An 18,829-nucleotide genomic window follows, 5' to 3' on the forward strand; every position below is an offset into this window, starting at 1 on the left:
GATGTATTGTGATGGTTATGAGGTGTGAAGTTTAACCTTTATCTAAGATCAAAAGATGAATTCAAGTTCTGAAATTGCAGACCAGTGAGGGAGATTATCATTTGACTGAGATGATGATAACATGGTAATACTGCAACATACTGTAACCCGGGAAGTAGTTGTCGCTTTTTGTTTTGCAGTTTTGTAAAATTGTGACTGACGCGTGTCTCAATTCAGCACTTTGGCAACCCTGTGACAGTAATTTCAATGAGATTTCTTTTTCCACAGCCTGATATTTTCATGATGAAATACGTGAAAATAAAGATCACACAAACACTTCCAGTTTTACAATAATTGCAGGTGCGAGGCTTATCCTAAGTTGTTCTTTATGTGCAAGTTGTTCTTTCACGTTGCTCATTTGATGACTTTGCAGTGTGGATTTACAAAGAAGACAAATAATACTGGCGTTGATGACCAAAATCATGGCTAATCACAATGATCAAAAGATGCAACAAAAGACATTCAAATCTCATGGGGAAGACAAGGCAACGGAGGGAAAAGTCACATACTTTCCAATATCAAGCTGCCATGTGATAATAGTTCAAGTGACTGCAGGTGAATCACTCAGCTGCGTCAAGGCAACGGAATCAAGAGTGATAGTCAAGGAGTCCGAAAACCGGCAGTGCCTGATCATCCGACATGAGGTATAACCATCAATGGTACCTTTGATTCTGTCTAATACGAAAGTCCAACAAGGTTTTAATCTCAAAGTATCTTCATTTCCTCCATTGCCTTGCCTCACTGCATTCATCATATGATGTCAAACTCCATGCAAGGGGCATACTCAATTGGTTAGAGTGTTAACACAAAATCATACCGAGGGGTCAATGCTTCAAATGAAATCTCTAAAACCAGAAAAAGCAATTAGTTCTAATTGACAATCGTTGGAAACTCAAGGCTGTGGTTAATAACAGTTTGAAATTCCAGCAGCGAACTCAGTATGATGAGATTTGTGTGTCCACGTATAGCCACACAGGCAATGCTACGATCACCCATGGACAATTACATATCTCACAAACTGTGGAACACCTCGGGCACTTGACCACTTGCCAACTTTCTGTGTTTTCTCTGCTCTCCACCGGCATTGAAAAAAGGCAAGATGGCAGAACAAAGCGTATTGTAACAGCAAATTCTCGAACCGACATGTTTTTTCCTCACGCTGAAGGACAGCAGAACAAACACAACCAATTCTCAAGCCTGCAAGTGCCGAAGAAACTGCACAGTTTGTGGGAAGCGCATTCTCCATGACGACCATAAGCATCGGTAGCACTCACCCCACGTTTGCCGCAATGTTGGCAAGATCTATGAGCATACTTGCGGCGAGGCGTCGTTTGGACTGTGAGCGCTTTGGGCGCCGGGAAGACAGCCTCGATGCTCGCCAGGCTATGGCAGAATAATACGAAATTGAGCAGAATATGGAACAATTGCAACAAGGTTCAACCGCGACACGAATATCTTGAATCAGACTGATATTAAACCTTCACTGTTTCATCTAGATATCAGCAGATTCATCATTCAGGTTATCAGACTTCACCAGGAGCAGCTCATTTTTACGGTGTTGATGCGTGTGATATACATCAGGTAGTGCAGTGCACACAATTATAGGTCATCATCCAATGTCCGACAACCAATTTTTCAGAAGAGGGTGGGGAGGGCTAACTACGAAGTCTCACTGTACAACATGGTTTTGCAAAAATAAGTACTATTTAAACAGAGTTGCAAGGACACGTTGGGGGTCATAGAGGCATCACAGCTAAATGGTACAAAGCTGGAATTGGTGCTGGAAGAGTCTACGTCTACATGTTCTAAAAGTTTGATGACAAAGGAGTGCAAATTCTAACTGTTTCAAAATGACTATCCATGCCGAACTGGAATTTCAGGGAAGTGAACCAACTTGCTCAATGCACCAAGAGTTTGAAGAGCAAACTACAACAAGCTAAGGTTATGGGTTTCTGACGCCTTTCAGCGATTAATGGAAACAAATTTCCAGTGGAATCATGACAGTCGAGGAAAGGGGAAATTACTGCCAGCCATCACTAGTTGAAGCCACTTCTCACTACTAATTGAAGTCATCATTTCCTGATACAACAACCCTAATACAGTAATGCTGCAACTTGACACTGGTGATGGCCGACACCAATTCAAACAACTCTTAAGTCAGAAATGCATAAAACAAGTCATTAGACTCTGGACCTCTTCTGAGTACTGACACTCTCACTTACACAAACCACTCAGACAAGACTTTATGACAAACTCGGGTGATTATCAAAAAGAACACTTCATGTTACCGATACTTAGATAAAGGCACAACATATCACATGACCACCACCAAACGTTAAATGCTGCCCAAGACACAATGCCTCCACGGAAGAGGACTCTGCCGCACCTCTACTCTGGTGCACCTCTGTCTTAATGCACCTCTACCTCTATATTAATGCACCTCTACCTCTATTTTAATGCACCTCTATTTAGCATAAGCCATGTAAGCAGCATTGGCTGAAAATTGGTGAACCGCATGAAACCAAGCGTGAATGATATGAAAACCATTAGAATCTAGTATCCAAGGTTTCAACCATTCATTCATCTTGATTTCATCCTCATCAAAAACACACCCTAGACAGATGAAAAATTCAACAAACACCCACAAAAAGTTACAAAGCACGAAAGTCACTAGAAATTGTAGTTCCAGTACTCACCAGTAGGGGGTGCACCCCGCCGTGGCATAGGAGGTGAGTTACCCGAGCCGATAGAACTTGTGCTGTGTGCATCAAAGTTGGATGATGTGACACTGTTGTGACCCGAGTCGGTCTCGAATGGATGTTGATAGCTACCAATACTGTTAGTTGGGCTGTCTGATTCCCCTGATCCTACAGAACCTGCAAGGTGAACCATACAAGGTGAGCAGCTGGAAAGTGATCAATTGTTCAAACTGAAATATGGATGCGGAGCTTTCTCTATTGTGAGCACTTATGTTAGACCATCACTGGGTTCAAACAGTGCCTTACGACAGTGAGGTTGAATCCATTTCAAGTTTTTAATCATTCTGACTAGATAGTTAGATTGGATATCTGCTTCCCCTGGGCATAGGTGCCGTGTACAAGGAATCTTCACTTTGATCTCTCATTCAACCCAAAACATAGTTATCCCACCCTATTTCCTTCAACACTTCACTGGAATTGCTGCACAGAATAAGGGATTATTCCTACCTGATGTTTTTGATTTTCTTAGTGCCATACTGCTGAGACTGACCACCGATGAACTCTCTGGTGACAAATGAATGGAAGGATGAGGATGTGGATGAGGTAAGACCTGACGTGGCGACCCCTGGGGGCCTAACTGTCCCTGCCGTCGAGGAATATTGGGACTACTTGGAGGTGGGAGGTAGGCATGTTTCGGATTCAATGGCCGACTTTTCCCAGATAGAGACATCAGCTTCCGTACCGCTTCTGGGGACGAAGCACCGAATTTTGGTCGTTGGTTGTCCGAGTTCGAGCTCACTGTGCTCAGTGTTGGGGATTGGTCACGCTTTCGCAAGTTTGGGGCTGGAAATCAATGAATGACAAGTTTGAAGATGTGACTGAAAAACTGAGGAATTCTATGTAAAAGTTGAAACAAAAGTAACATTCCACCTCATCTCAATCAAACATGTCGACGTTATTCTGGTACTTTAAAGCCAAGATTCACTCACTCAAAATTCGAAAGCAATGGATGGCCACTTGATCTTTCTATCCATTCAAAATGACTTACCAGGGGCCTCACACTGATGTGACAACTCCTTCAGCTTCTCCTCATCAAAGATCACGGTCAGGTTACTGAGGTACGTCTTGACCCGCCGTACCATCTGAGCCTCCTCGTACATCTTCTTGGGATTTGGTATCGTGGAGGCCCGTCGAGACTTCCGCCTCATGGTTGCTACGCTGGCGACTGTCGCTGAGGGGGTGAACATGGCGAAGGCGTTCAGGTTCATGCCGGGTCGGATGAACATGGAACTCATGTCCTGAGGAAGAAACAAATGCATAGCATGTAGATGACAGGTATCAAAGCTTGATCTTAAAAAGATCTGATAAAAACAACAGTCAAAGAAACCTTCTTGAAACGCCAGTAATCTACATTTTCAACTTTCAATACGCTTTTGAAGAATGCTAGTGCTGATGAATTCCACTCTCCCGCAGAGTGAATAACACAACCAAAGTTCAGGTGCCAAATATGAATGTCCTGAAGGCTAAAATACTGCTCCAAACTCCACCAACCCATGCTATCACTTCTACAAACAACTTACACCACTCACATATTTAGCTGAACACATGTGCCCTATTGCTCGTATCTCCTTCGCAATCATCCGGAGTTTCTCAAAGTTGACGAGGCCATCAACAGATGAGTCGTTGCCAAGGTGGATAAATGTCAGATCTTTCTTCACAACGGGGAAAAATGGAATCTACAAAAGAAAGGGGGACATTGATGCAATGGAGGGAGACAGTTCATAACTATAATTGGTGCTGATAATGTCAGAACCACCCAAAAGATTGTTGACTAACCCTAACCCGAATCAAGTCATTGCAGTTGTTAAGTGTCTAGCTCAAGAACAAACCTACTCTTTTTCAAGCCACTCTAAAGGCCCATGAGATACTTACCATAGGTGGGTGCAGGTGTTCATTGTGAATAAGATTCCTGTATTTAGACATATTCCTCGACGGATCCATCAGATCTTGTAAATCCTGAAAAGTACATAAACCATGATTTTATTGATGACTTGAAATAAAGGGAATAGAGAATGGTTGGTCCCCCGATACCACATCTGTCATAATGTCATATGGTGCCTTGTAAAGATTCTCGACACCTAATATTGCCTGGAGATGGAGAGTTACTTACCTCAAACATTTTGATGTATTTATTTGGCACCTTATCCCAGGTCTGTCGTAACCGGCAAACTGAACCATGACCGAGTCCACTCAGGATGGAGAACATCGAGTTGAAGTTCTTACATTCCTTGCAGTGCTCTGAAACATTGATTGAGACATCATAAGAAACACAAATTACAAGATCAATTCATACCTGAATGAAGATTGTGTTTGAATCATTCAGAACCTAGACCTTCCCCGGCTCTCCTTATGACCATCTTGTCACTTCTCTTTCCCACACTCCACCCACCCATGTCAGTAAGACTTTTCAACATGGGTGTTAGTGGTAGGTGATTCATGAGCACCATATTCTCATATGACAAAACCTCAGCCATTGCAACAAGCAGGGTTGAAGTGCAAGATTGAAATGTTTTCTTACTTACTTGCAGTTTTGATGAAATGTTTGATTATTTTTGATCTTTTGATCAAGTTTTGTTCACTGCACACTTCAGTCACCACCCAGAACATCTCACGATTCACGAGCTAAAAGATGAACACACAATATAAGAACCAAACAAGAGATTTATCAAAGCAGCAAAAGACAATCTTTTCTCAGTCATTTACAATTTGAAAAGTGTTACGATCTCTCGCCTCTGATACTTTCTGTTGAATTCCTGGCTAGGCTGCTCCCAAACTTCACAAAGAGCATGACACTCCCTCAAAGTATGTAGATCTACAGCAAGAAGGTCTAGTGTTGTCCTATAATACATTCACAACCAATGGAATAACGATTGAAACACAATTTACCTCAGCAAATTTCTTTAAGTTTGGTATGCCGAATCTCGACTTCAACTCATACAGATCGTCCACATATTCTGTCAACTCAACATTCTGGAATATCTGGAAGTCGTCGAGGGTGAGCTGAGCAGCGATCTGTGTGCTGTTTAACTGTAGAAGTCCTATCACATTCTCCTTCATCAGCTCCCCTGCCATGTCGTCAGGAACTAACGTCTCTGTTGACATGTTATTTTTCAAGTAATATCTGCAACAGGAAATAAAGTCCTCGTCAAATCACACAGAAATAGACGCAAACTTGCTATGAAGTTTACTGAAAGAGAAATATAAGAAGGTAGTTCCTCTCTCCTCCTCCCTTCTTAAAGAGCACAAATAAGCCCACTTGGGACCCAAACATAGTGGCACACAAAAGTGACCCAAACAATCGAAGACTGTGAGAATTCTCCTCTTGTTTTCAGTACCTACCTGCCATTGAGGGCGATCCGATCAGGAAGATTGGACAACTGGTCTGGTAATCTCTTCTGTTTTATAAAATTCTCGCCTTCAACGATCACCTCACATAGTGAGTAATTACTGAAAGGAGAAAACGTTCAGTCAATTATAGATTCTCTCATCATCATGCAGGACTGTCACTGTTTTCATTCAGATTATCTGATCTTTAAAAGAAGTCTTCACATCCACCATTTTCGAATGTGGCCAAGGTCAGGAGACCCATCATTTTCCCTCTTACCTGCTTGGATCTGTTATTCCAAACTCCCGAAGGGCCAACATGACCACCTCCCGAGCCGTCGTCTCCTTATGTACAAGAAAATATTTACACATCTGATCCGATTTAAACACTTTTAAAACATGCTCTGGAAAGTCATTTTTGGAGTCGTCAAACGCATAGGCGTATGAGGTGAGGTCTGGGTTACTGGCGCTGAGATGTGAGCCAAGCGTGGAGGAACTGTGAGAGGACCCAGATGAGGCCCGAGATCTGGAGAGGAACGTCTCATCTGACACGCCAAGGTTATCACTGCAAACGAGAGAAGACACAATTAGATCAAAGACCTACTTATAGGAGCGCTGTCTCTACAGCTTTGGTGAACTGGTTCTAGCTGAATGAAACACAGATCTCCACAGCTTTGGAGCAAATAAGTTGAGTTGCACAGCACAGCATGTTACTGACAGCGGCAATTGACAATATTGATACTGAATGTCTTTTCTGTATCTGAATCGATCATTTCTTGTGGTGACTTAAGCCTAATGGGCAATCAAGATCTGATCATCTTGAGTGTGAGCATACCTGTTTCCATTCTTTGGTAATATATTCATCTTCATGAGAGCCTTCCGTATTTTGGTCTTATGAGTCGCATTCATGCCCTTGTCTTTCTTGTCGGCCTTCTTCTCCTTCTGTTGGGAGATGACCGGTGGCACCCCGTCCAGATCAGGCACCGATAATCTCTGCCGTGGGTCTGATTGTAGTTTCTGGATTTGGTGTTTCTTGAGAGGGCGTGATGGGGCATTTTCTGGCTGAAGAATGGAATCCCTGAATGCTGAAAGTAGAACGACAAAACTGATGAGAATTCATGACATTTTTCAGCCAGATATGTTTGGTTGGTCTTTATTTCATCCATGTAACTTGGTACTAATCAAAATCTTATCTGTGCAAATGCAAGTAAATCCATATATAAACTGGTATTCAAAAGTGGGTTGCATAATTTTCTGTTGACGTTTTTAACTAATTCAACCACAATTGGGCATACAGTTGAAACTCTATTTTATCCTCAGTGTCATTGTAGAAGTTGAACTGAAAAGTAATTCAAATATGAAGAAAGAGAGATACTGAAAGGTAAAGCCAGCAGGGCACTGAGGTATTAGGGCACTGAGGAATGAGGTCATTTGAGAAGTGAGGTTTCTGTGTGCGAGTATGTTGTGTGTCTTTGAAACAACATCGAAATACATGTAGCATGAAAACACAATGACACTGAGACAGCTTTACAACACTTTTCCATCAAAACCATCAAAGTTTCTGCTACAATATTTACCCACACTTTACTAAGACTACATGTATATTCAAAATCTAATGCAACTGGCCGAAATGAAACACCTCAAAAATGCTGAAAATCATGCTTTGTATTGGATCCAAATTTGTTAAATATTTTCGACTTCAAACCTTTCTTAGGATAAGAAGCTACAAGTAAATATAAGAAAGTTGATAAGTGAAATATGCCAAAACTATAAAGGCATCTTGCGCTGTGAGATAGTTGACCAAAGAGATGTCCTGCGCAGTAGGATAGCTAATAAAACCTACCCCATTAAAAGAACAACAAGAAAACTAGCAAATGTGTAGTTCCTTTGAAACAATGGGGAACATTATTACTTGTTGATGGCAGTAGTTATAAGTAGCAGTCCAATGTAAGTTTCATTCAGAAGAGGTTCTGTATTGTGTCAGGCTGCCACCTTTTGGGAACAGAGTCTCTCATTACATGCAGACATTTGATAACTCAGGGGCAGAACTTGTGCCACATTTGGCATCATAACTGATGAGCAGACATGCAGCCACAGGAATTCTCCCACGGAAAATTCCTTTTCCTTTTCTAGCTAATACAACGTGCCTTTTTACATGGATCATGCATACAATTCAAATTCAAATTGAATTCTTTTGTTATGAAGCACCTATAGAACACCCATGCACACTCTTACTATCATGTTTGTCTACTTGTAAACAAAGAACCCTCATCCACGAGTCCATGATCTACAAGCTTGTTTTAGAAACTGAGAACATCCAAACTATCAACTAAAATCCTTCCTATTTTACCACACAAACAGCTTTCCCCAGTTACATATAGAAATATGAACATTTCATCAACATATTTCACTATGCAAACATTCAGATAACATTGATTTGGAATGAATTTGCCCATATCCTTCAATGGGTAGGGTGTCATGCAAGCCATCTGTTCCTGGGGACATAACCAGCCGCTAACCCAATACATGTTCAACCCTCCCAAAACTGACGGTCGTTTTGCACCGATGAAAATGTTTTAAGGTAAAGATGCACAAAAAACAAGAGGCCCAAGAGCCAGTTTCTCAGCTGAATGAACAAAATGAAATCTGTCATTGAAACCATCAGTCATGGGCAGGATATTTTATATCAAGCAGGCCTAAAAATACATGTAGACCCCAGTAAACAAGGGTGACCTACACTTTATTCCAAGATCAAGAAGGGGCTGACCTGACGAGGAGGCAAACCAGGGCGCACCTGAAAATGACAACCACGTTTACAAAGTGATATTTATTGGCATCAGTAGACAGCAAGAAGAGAGAACTGAAATAGTTGAACATAATCAGAACTGAAGTCATCCCAAGTGAACTGAAACGATTGACTTCTACTGCGCAGTTCAAAACTGCTGTTTCAACATCATGGTGTTCACTTTTCACATCCTTCTTCCTCTCTTAAGTGCAATATTGTTTTCATTTCCTCAAGAGGCTTTCAGTTCTGATTTGCCAACAGGTGGCATTTCAATTCAGTCCAAGGCACCATTACACCCACATAAACCTGAAAGAAGAGGTTGGACCTTGTACTCCCATTCAACATCCTAAAGCAATAGATAGAAGAGGCAGACACGAAGCGACAACATTCAGATTAGGGGTGCTCTAAAAGAGATGCAGTCAATGCTATACCAATAGCTATTAAACTGATCAACGTTTTTGGCATTCTGGGTCACATCATGTCATGGTCTTACATTAGACACTAGATCTTTCAAACACCGCCCCAACATGTGATTGACAGTAACATGACAAAAGCCAGAATGTGCCAATAGTTGAATGTCAACAGTCAATATCTGTTTTAATACTTCAATGCCAAAACCTCTTAATCTATTTTCATAAACACCACAGACATGTTATTAAAAGTCAAAACAGCTTAGTAATGGTCCCTTAAACAGCAAAACAAAAGCAACAGATCTGCCCACTTCTTCTTGACTTGTGACATCCAACAATTGGCACATTTTCATTACAACAAGCACATACATTAATCAGATAATGACAGTTAAATGTGACAGACAGGAAAGATGTATACCAGCTTACAGCCAGACGGACAGATTGTGACCATTGCACTGGACCCAGCTAAACCTTAGCCTGACCAGACCACGCATGCCTTGCTCCAAGCATTCACCTCAGCCCAGTGTGTGTTTCTCTATTGTATTGTAATGATTGTTAATATATGTGTGAATGTCTGTTTCTCTGTTGTATTGTAATGATTGTTAATATATGTGTGAATGTCTGTTTCTCTGTTGTATTGTAATGATTGTTAATATATGTGTGAATGTCTGTTTCTCTGTTGTATTGTAATGATTGTTAATATATGTGTGAATGTCTGTTTCTATATTGTATTGTAATGATTGTTAATATATGTGTGAATGTCTGTTTCTCTGTTGTATTGTAATGATTGTTAATATATGTGTAAATGTCTGTTTCTCTGTTGTATTGTAATGATTGTTAATATATGTGTGAATGTCTGTTTCTCTATTGTATTGTAATGATTGTTAATATATGTGTGAATGTCTGTTTCTCTGTTGTATTGTAATGATTGTTAATATATGTGTGAATGTCTGTTTCTCTATTGTATTGTAATGATTGTTAATATATGTGTGAATGTCTGTTTCTCTATTGTATTGTAATGATTGTTAATATATGTGTGATGTCTGTTTCTCTGTTGTCTTGTAATGATGGTATGAATGTCTGTATAGGCATGACCCCCGTGCTTCACTTGGGAGGAGAAAGGTATGTTCATTTGAAAGTAGATTACAAGTCCCCAAGCATCCTGTCATCAACACTCCCATTGGAGCCAAAAGGAGACAAACTTAAAGTCTCTCATTAAGGAACTGTCTTATAGGGTTAAACCAATCACGTAAGAGGTAATGTTGCATTGGAAAAACAATTGAGCAGAAAATCCAACGAACTGATGGGAAAAAGCCATCCCAGAAGATTAATCAAAGAATTGTTATGTAAAGGGGCTTGGGCACCAATGTATCAATACCGCCTGTCAAAGCCAATCACATTCTTGCTAGGACCCGTTGCTCGGCAACCAAACGATTGATTGATTGAGATGAATGATATCACTTTATCCAATTATCTCCGACATACCGACAAATAGTTAGCATAGTTCGGCGCAAAATATAAATGAGATTTTGCCGGCCGTTAATAAATGACGATGTCTTGCTGATCAATACGGCATGATGACGATACATGGTTTACTTAACTGTTGACATGTGATGAGAAAGAAACCTGATCAGTTTTTAAATAGATCACATGACAGATGACAAATCAATAACATGCTGATTATCGGATATTTTTATGCCTGTGTTTGTATTTTTCTGACTTCAACATGGCATGGCATCATCTTTAGCAGCTGAGGGAGGCATATTTGATTTATTGCAATTTAGAGAATGATTAGTCGTCATCAGTTATCAATCTCGTCTGACCAGAGACATCAGCATGTGACTGTCCTTCTTCTGCAGTGAGTAACAAGTCAGCAGCAATTACAGATCAAGGAGTGTCTTTTTCGGGAAGATTTTAAAAGTTATGAATAGATCCATTTTGTCTGCACCCATCACAGAATATTAAAAGCATACCATTTAAGACAGCGTCTAAAGTGGGATCTAGATTACAACATCAAGGTCAGGTGTGTGGCAAGTGGTACAAGTTAACAACACAAAAGTGTAAGTGACTAGGTATATTTTACAACGAGTTGGTCAAGAAATCCGATAATCAGAATGAACATACACTTTCCGTGACAACCCAGGATAATTGTGAAGCAGGGGTATGCGGGGAGGTTTTTATTTTGTTTACAGGTCATGAGTGTCGGAGGTGACCAGTGTGCTGAACTTACCACAGAGGGGAAGAAATCGCTGTCCTGCAATTGATAACATGAAGATTGTCTATGGAGATCTACGGCAAAGTTGTGTAAGACTTGACATGCTTGAGACTGATAGACAAATTTGAATATTTTGACCAAACCTATTTTGGAGCAAAAGGTATCAATCCAAGCACAACGACAGGACACTGATGAAGCTTGCCATTGGGTCGATCAATATCACTGCCAACATCACAACACTTTACAATATCATCATTGTGTGAGTTATGTGGTGTCTGGGATGTATTGAGCACCTGCTGAAATAGCCTGTGTGATTTGTATCCAGTCATTCTTCAACCTTTCATTGTACTATCCCAAATTTCAACCAACCTTGAGGGACGTCACATCATTTTACTTTATTGACCTGTTAATTGATACCCATTTCCACGTACACAAATGGACATTGTAGAAATCACAATTTAAATTGAACCCCAATTAGCCAAGGGCGCCTGACCAGACAAACTTGTAAATTAGTGCCAAACCATTTCTCCAATTGACCCTAAATACCCTATAAAATGACTTCTAATTGTGCAATAACTACATGTCGTCTATTACCACAAGGCCACTTAAGTGCACCAGTGCTGGTTATAAGGTACTGGGTATTGGCACCAACAGTGGCCTCTACCCGTACAGGCTTTGAGCTAGTAGTGTGTTTTGTTATAATGGACATGTGAGACATTTACTTTTTAAGGATGCATACGACTGGTTGAATTTGTTAGGTGGGAAGGACGGGATTCATGGGGTTGAAGACTGGCTACGATGAATGTGTTATTTTGTTAAGATTTGAGTGATAGTGTCATGTTCTTACCAAGGAGATTTGACCGCACGGTGATTGACAGATGTGTGGTCCCTCGGAGTATTTCCAGTGCTCTCATGTGCGTGACTTGTTCAAAGTTGTATCCGTTCACCTCGATAAGCTGAAATGGGAGGCAAAGAGTCAAGCAAGCATTCAGAGCTGAAACAACCATCACATTTCAGTGCCTGTGTCAGGAATGAAGGTGCATGTACTCATGTAAACCTTTAAAGATACAGGTCCATAAAAATAAAAGTTTGATGGGTATAGATCATCCTTGGCACTTACTTGGTCCCCTCGTTTGAGGCCTGCCTCATTCGCTTTGGACCCTCGCTCCACTTTTGAAATAAATATCCCACAGTTGCGTTCCAAGCCACCAAGCACCGAGAAGTGTAGGATCTCATCCTTCGTTGACCTCGTCAGTGTTACAGTCCGTGGCCGGGCCTTGGCAGCACAGGCTATACTCAGCAAGCGCATCTGACCTGACATTCTCTGAAAGGGGTGAGAAGAAATATGCTGCAGTTTTAACCAACTTAAACATCTGAATGAAAACTCATTCCATCAACTTGAAAATAAGCATACTGTTCTTATGAGAAACGTCAGGATGCAATGTCTCCTGCTACCCTTCTAAAGTGATTACAGATTGCAACTTTTTTATCAAAAGCCTCATACCTCTCGTTCTAAGAGTTTCTCAAACTTCTCCAGGAAGTCACTCATGACGGGCTCCGTCTCGAAGTCATTGAAGTGGTTGTTCACCCATAGAAGCACCACACGCGTAACCTGCAGGGATAAGATAGTGTCAGTTTAGAGCTTGCACAAGGGGAGGGCAAGATAATTCATAGGAGGATGGGCACTGTGTGCTGGAGATGGTAACAGCATCTCTCACAGTAGGTTACTGTCCTCTTCAAATCACACTCTCAACAGTCAAAGGCAATCAGCCTATATGTTTGATCTGGCTCAGGCATCATCCACCAACTGATTATATCCTACACACGATGTGTTAACCTTAGGTGTATGGTAGACCTGGTGTTGTCCTATCTTTCATCCCATTCCAATCACTGGATCGAGCACCTTTGCAAACTTGGCACCACCACTGCCTGAAGAGTTAAAAGACGTTTCCCCCAACTTACTCTGTCCTTTAGAATGGGGTCATTGAACCACAGTAATAGTTTATTGGCTACATCCACTGGGCTCTTGAGGAACGTTCGATAAGTGAGCAGGAAGTCCTCTACGTAGGTTGGGTCGACGGATGAATGCTCATCCACCAAGTGAGTCATCAGTCTCTCAGCGGTCGCCTGAAAGTGAGGAAATTAGAACATTTTTACTTGAATCTTGGCACATTATTCCGGCATAAGAAAGAAACCACGACAGTGAAGTTCAATACAGAGTATTGTACGACTTCCAAATTGACCTCATGTGTGTAATAAGAGGTATTTGTGAAGAGAGCCTTCGAGAAACTCACCCTAATGGTTATCTGTGCCTTCCTCCCGCCATCAAGGAGACGTTTCTCAGTGACAAGGGTAACCTTGCCTTCTTCCTCATGGCGGATGGTGTTCTCCTCCCCCTGGTGGAGAATCCGGTAGTAATCTGCCTGCGCTATACACACGAACTGGCAGTCATCGATCATAGTTCGCATGGTACCCTTGTGATAGAGTTTTTCCATGGTCGGGGTGATACCAAAACTGAAATATAAATAAGGAATGTTCAAAACCCAACTGTGAATTTCAATTTTTCAATAGACATCAATGAACATCATTTAAAGAAAGTTTTTAGATCAATGTCTTATCTAAATCAATTTATTGGTGTACTTGGGGGTCTAATAGAAATCAGCAGACATCAATAGACATGAATTGGCTAACAATCATCTGACAGATGTCTATTTTAGATGTCTATGAGACATCTACAAGTATCTACTAACAAGATATTTCATGAAAATCACCAGATTTTCCCTCCGTACGATGGTGTGTTTGCCCAGGCAATAGAAATCTCGGTTTTTGTCTCATTCTGAGGACATGGCTCGTGGAGTCCAGTTTGAAACCCCACATCCCTGGTTTCATTGAAAGCTCACCTGTCACCCATAGTCAGCTCCTCTATCCTTCCATCGGGGCGGACGATCTCAACCTGACCATTCAATATCACCGACCAAGAGTCTAATTCTTCACTATCGTTCATCACGATAGTCCCGGCTTTTTCAACAACGGCAAACACCATGACGGCACAGAATTCGCGTCTTGTTGCCAATGTCATATTCATAAATGCCTAAAGATGAAATAAGATCTGTTAAGTTAAGATGCCACATGACCAACATCAGCTCGTTTATTTCAGGGAAATGGCACTAAATACAGCTGACACCCATTTAGATTTGGGAAACTTCACTTTTCCTACTGAGTTAGAGACTCACTCTCTCCACCATTTTCGTCACTTTAGTGTAATATTGAACCAAATGTCAATGAAGCGCAAATTTTGAAAAAAACTGAATTCTACTTACGGGAAAATGCTGCATGAAATCCAGCAGTATCTCAATATCATCTTCATTCCTGTCTGCGGGATCCTTTTCAAGACATTCCCTAACCGTATCTCGCACCACATACGACTGCAAGAACATGAGGGTTAGCTGGTCACTCGAGGTATAAACTCAATCAAAGGTTCGTGATAATATGCTGGTAAGAAGCTACAATTATCAAGCGATGAACAATTTCCTACCATTCTACCGTTAGTTTGGAAAAATGTTAGCCAATTTACAATGCATGAGAAAAGAAAATTTGGCGCACTAAGACTTGATTTGATCACTAAATTGATAAGGCTAATCCATCCCTGAATACTTACAAATACTTGCAAAGAGATATACATATTGGTAAAAAAACAGGTTCAACTCTGTATGGGACACATGTACAGTACATCCAAGTCGAGGTTGGATTACAATGCCGATTTTCAAAATTTTAGCGTAAACTGCTGCTCGCGCTTTAGGGTGTTTCTTTTATACTAGCAGTTGATAAAACATGTGCTCAGACACATGTACTCCAACGTGAAGACAAGAAAAGTACAAAGTCATGATCTCCGCGTTATCGTGCCGAGCACGACAGAACATTACTGTATTATAAAGCCTTCTCATTAATGAAAGTTGTTCATGACAATCACGGCATAGTACATGACATCAATCTCCCCCTTCTTAATGCTGATTGATGACAAACACGGCCCTGATTCTTACATCATTTGACTCTGCATAACTTCCCTCTTCGTCATCCGAATCAACCAAACTCTCGGCCAATCCGCTCAGATCCACGGTCATATCTTGGTCATCGATGGACGACTGCATCATGTCGGAGCCAGAGTACGCACTCGACGTGTCACTGGCGCGTGAGTTTCTCTTGAGGTATTGGTCAGTACGCTGGAACTGATCATGTCGAGGCAGCATAGGCACGGGTAACTCCAGCTAGAATGTAAACACTTAGGTTAAATCAGGTTTGCAAAATAATGGTAGTACGAGGACAACCAAATCAGCAGCAACACTGCCAACAGTCAAATTTACAAAATCTTCCGGAGTCCTACTTGAGGTAAAAGTCGACATAGCTGTAGCTGTCCCCCGTGGGAAAGTCTTCGACCAGATCAGATGGCCAATCTGCCAGACGTCCTTTGACTATCTAGAGCAGATCGTATGTCAATTAGTAGTGATTTCCAAGAGCGGGATCAGGCCATGTTGCCTGAATGAGAACAAGGCTGTGATGAGGTGGAAATAATGTCCACATCTTGGCTTGGTTTCTAAGCAGTCTTCACTGGTATTGACTTGGTTGCGAATACTGTCTCATTTTGTATACAAACCAATGTCCTGGATGTGTTTGAAGACATCAGATGACGAAATAAATTGTACTGTCTGACGTAGGCCTACTGACTTCAGAAACTCAGTCTATGGTCTCTTGGACGACTCACCGTGTCTATACACCCCTCGGAGGCGTGTCTGCCCCTTGCGCTCCTTACTTCATGTGACATCTGGGTATCATTGTGATTATTAGGTAACATTTGATCATAATTCATATTCGCACATGGCGGTTGTTGACTCGTTTTCATCAAGTGCACATCAGGATAGTCAATCTGCAATGAGAAAGACAGTAAAGAACATCAGAATTGAAAGATCAGACCTTAAAAATGCAATTACAATCATAGACTGTATCTTCTGCTTTCTTCATCATTCCCCTTGGTTGTCAATTTCTCTGATCAGGCATCAAATCACGATCATCATCATCACGATCATCATTGTATCTCCCAGACAAATGGTGATTGGGCTTGGGGTGACCCTCCACATTTGACTAAAGCAGCACCATGTTCTCCTGTCTTCCACAAGGTGGATCAAGCCTCTGGTCTTTCGTCCCGACCACATTTTTGATTTCCTTCCACACTTGGATGATGTTCGCTGGGGTTCCACTGAGCCAAAGGTATAAAATACAGCCTATAAAAGTAGCAGCTCTGGCTTCAACAACAAGCTGTCCAAAGCTATATGAAAAAATCCAAGCAGTTATCGAAGTGCTCATGGCAAGATAGCTCACATACATGCTAAGGAAATTAAGAAGCAGCAGTTGGCTTCCTTTATCAAGAATATAATGCTAAATATATCATGAATACCACAGTTTTGCCATTGGGCATGTTGGGCTGAAAAGCCATATAACAGTTTGTGTTTAGGTGGGACCAAAGCAAAAACCCATAACTTAACCTTTGAATGCAAAGGAGACAGTGAATAAATGTAAACAGATGGAAATGTCACACTGCCAGCAAACAATGTAAATCTTACATGGGTGATCAAACATCCCGTGACAGACTGACCCACGCCTATTCATTATCAGTGATCAACAACCACGACCACAGTAATCTTATGAGACAAAGGCAGTTCTGATTCCCTTTGATGATAGATCATGCAGAAAACATTTGACGATTCCATTCCATGATCGTGATTCCAGTTCCAGTTGTACATCAATGCATTGTAGGCGTTATTAACTTAGGATGAAATTGCCAATGTAGCCAACTTCTTGACGAATCACACTCAATGTGATTCAACAAAGAGTCAAGGTGATCAGAAACTTTCTTGCAGAATGAGAGTTGTTTTGTGATGTCATATCTATTAATCACAGCAATGGGAAGAGGGACAGAGTCTGAATTCTTTACATTGGTTGGCTGACTTGCGAATGCGACCTTCAGGGATATGTCAATGATCCACCACGTTCCAGACATGTTCCCAATATCTTCTTCTTGACGGCTTTGCTCTTGACAATACCACACATTTCTTTTTCTTTTGGCAGTATTGGGAGCCAGGCTCTGTTGTAGACAGCAATGTCTATCCCCACCAACTCTTCAGTTGTGGCCCATTGCATGACAACAAAACTCTGTCATGACACGTACCACAATTCAGGGTACTGGTCACCCAGCTGAAATCTTTCAGAGGGAGTCGTTTAGTGAATGACTACTTCATAACTTCCTGACATGTCCCTGTCCACTACTGGCACATGTCAGGAAGGTGGTGGACTCATCGTCTACCAAACCTTTCAGCACAAAGGAGAAGAATAATGAGACTGATCAAAGTTTAGACATGTACCTTGAAGCAAGTTTGACTTTCATGATCAAAGGTTGAGACAGAAAGAATCTGATGAAGAATCTTTATAGGGTTTCACACATGAAACATGGCCAGGGGGAATGGATGTCAGATAACTATCAAGGTTGCTTATTAACTGCATATCTGGGCTTCCCTTCTGGTCAGCAACATAGCTGGTCACTGACTCCTTCAACCACTGCCATACTTTATAACATGTTCAAGGTTTGATCGTCCACATGGCCTGACAAGGCCTGACATGAAGGTTATGTGTCCAACATGAAATGGTTAAAGAAGCCTACGTCATTCAGCAGCTGTGTGGTATCGATCGCGTATCGATCGGCCGTGCCTCCATCTCTCAGATTGGCCATCTTGTCTTTCAATCCTGCCAGCATTGATCCGCACGCTATCAATAGAAGTGCTAACAAGAAGAGACCTAGTTACCAGCTTCGGCAATCACATTATGCTGCCAGTAACCGTGTAATAAAGGTATCATTGTCTGGACTGCTAACATGCATATCAACAAGTTGGATCAAATCTTTCTGAGATAGGGTGCAGAGATGTTTGGTTGGTTTAGAAGTCATGTAATTACGCTAGAAATTGAGTTTTAGTTATAGCTGTCAGATAGAAATATTCGTGCGGTTATTTGTGGTGAAAGGTTCAGGTAATGTCATTTGGAGGTGCTTATCAGTAATGTCAGATGACCCATCTTGGAAGTTGCTGCTCCTGTTACTTGAGAAGGAGTTTGGTTTATAAAGTTAGTCGATCATGTGAGCTCAAGAGCACAATGATACGGCCCGGTTTGGGCTTGTACTTTCGACCCTTTTTGAAGAGCTGGACCAGAAGAAGAACACCGCCTCACACCATGCAGCTGCTTGCACATTCATGAT

At 41.4% G+C, this 18,829-nt stretch overlaps 1 protein-coding gene across 15 annotated transcripts in view; it reads right to left on the minus strand.

Moving 5' to 3' along the window:
* LOC135484021 (rap guanine nucleotide exchange factor 6-like) overlaps positions 1-18,829 on the minus strand; it is a 73,133-nt gene that overhangs the window by 6,187 nt on the left and 48,117 nt on the right. For 7 of the 15 annotated variants that reach the window (XM_064765100.1, XM_064765055.1, XM_064765166.1 and 4 more), the window contains 22 exons: positions 16,292-16,453; positions 15,573-15,797; positions 14,853-14,957; positions 14,433-14,623; positions 13,827-14,046; positions 13,495-13,659; positions 13,037-13,144; positions 12,653-12,856; positions 12,380-12,488; positions 11,548-11,571; positions 8,860-8,916; positions 6,958-7,207; positions 6,403-6,687; positions 6,138-6,245; positions 5,685-5,919; positions 5,321-5,420; positions 4,909-5,036; positions 4,671-4,754; positions 4,319-4,474; positions 3,787-4,036; positions 3,246-3,581; positions 2,736-2,915 (listed from right to left, as the gene is read on the minus strand). In XM_064765100.1, the coding sequence (XP_064621170.1) occupies positions 2,736-2,915; positions 3,246-3,581; positions 3,787-4,036; positions 4,319-4,474; positions 4,671-4,754; positions 4,909-5,036; positions 5,321-5,420; positions 5,685-5,919; positions 6,138-6,245; positions 6,403-6,687; positions 6,958-7,207; positions 8,860-8,916; positions 11,548-11,571; positions 12,380-12,488; positions 12,653-12,856; positions 13,037-13,144; positions 13,495-13,659; positions 13,827-14,046; positions 14,433-14,623; positions 14,853-14,957; positions 15,573-15,797; positions 16,292-16,453 (3,682 nt within the window). Of the gene's footprint in view, positions 1-856; positions 885-1,313; positions 1,423-2,735; positions 2,916-3,245; positions 3,582-3,786; positions 4,037-4,318; positions 4,475-4,670; positions 4,755-4,908; positions 5,037-5,320; positions 5,421-5,684; positions 5,920-6,137; positions 6,246-6,402; positions 6,688-6,957; positions 7,208-8,859; positions 8,917-11,547; positions 11,572-12,379; positions 12,489-12,652; positions 12,857-13,036; positions 13,145-13,494; positions 13,660-13,826; positions 14,047-14,432; positions 14,624-14,852; positions 14,958-15,572; positions 15,798-16,291; positions 16,454-18,829 lie in introns of all 15 variants that reach the window. The other 8 variants (XR_010446417.1, XM_064765108.1, XM_064765140.1 and 5 more) reach the window with 7 other exon arrangements.

The sequence above is a fragment of the Lineus longissimus genome, chromosome 1 (assembly GCF_910592395.1).
Source record: "Lineus longissimus chromosome 1, tnLinLong1.2, whole genome shotgun sequence".
Taxonomy (NCBI): domain Eukaryota; kingdom Metazoa; phylum Nemertea; class Pilidiophora; order Heteronemertea; family Lineidae; genus Lineus; species Lineus longissimus.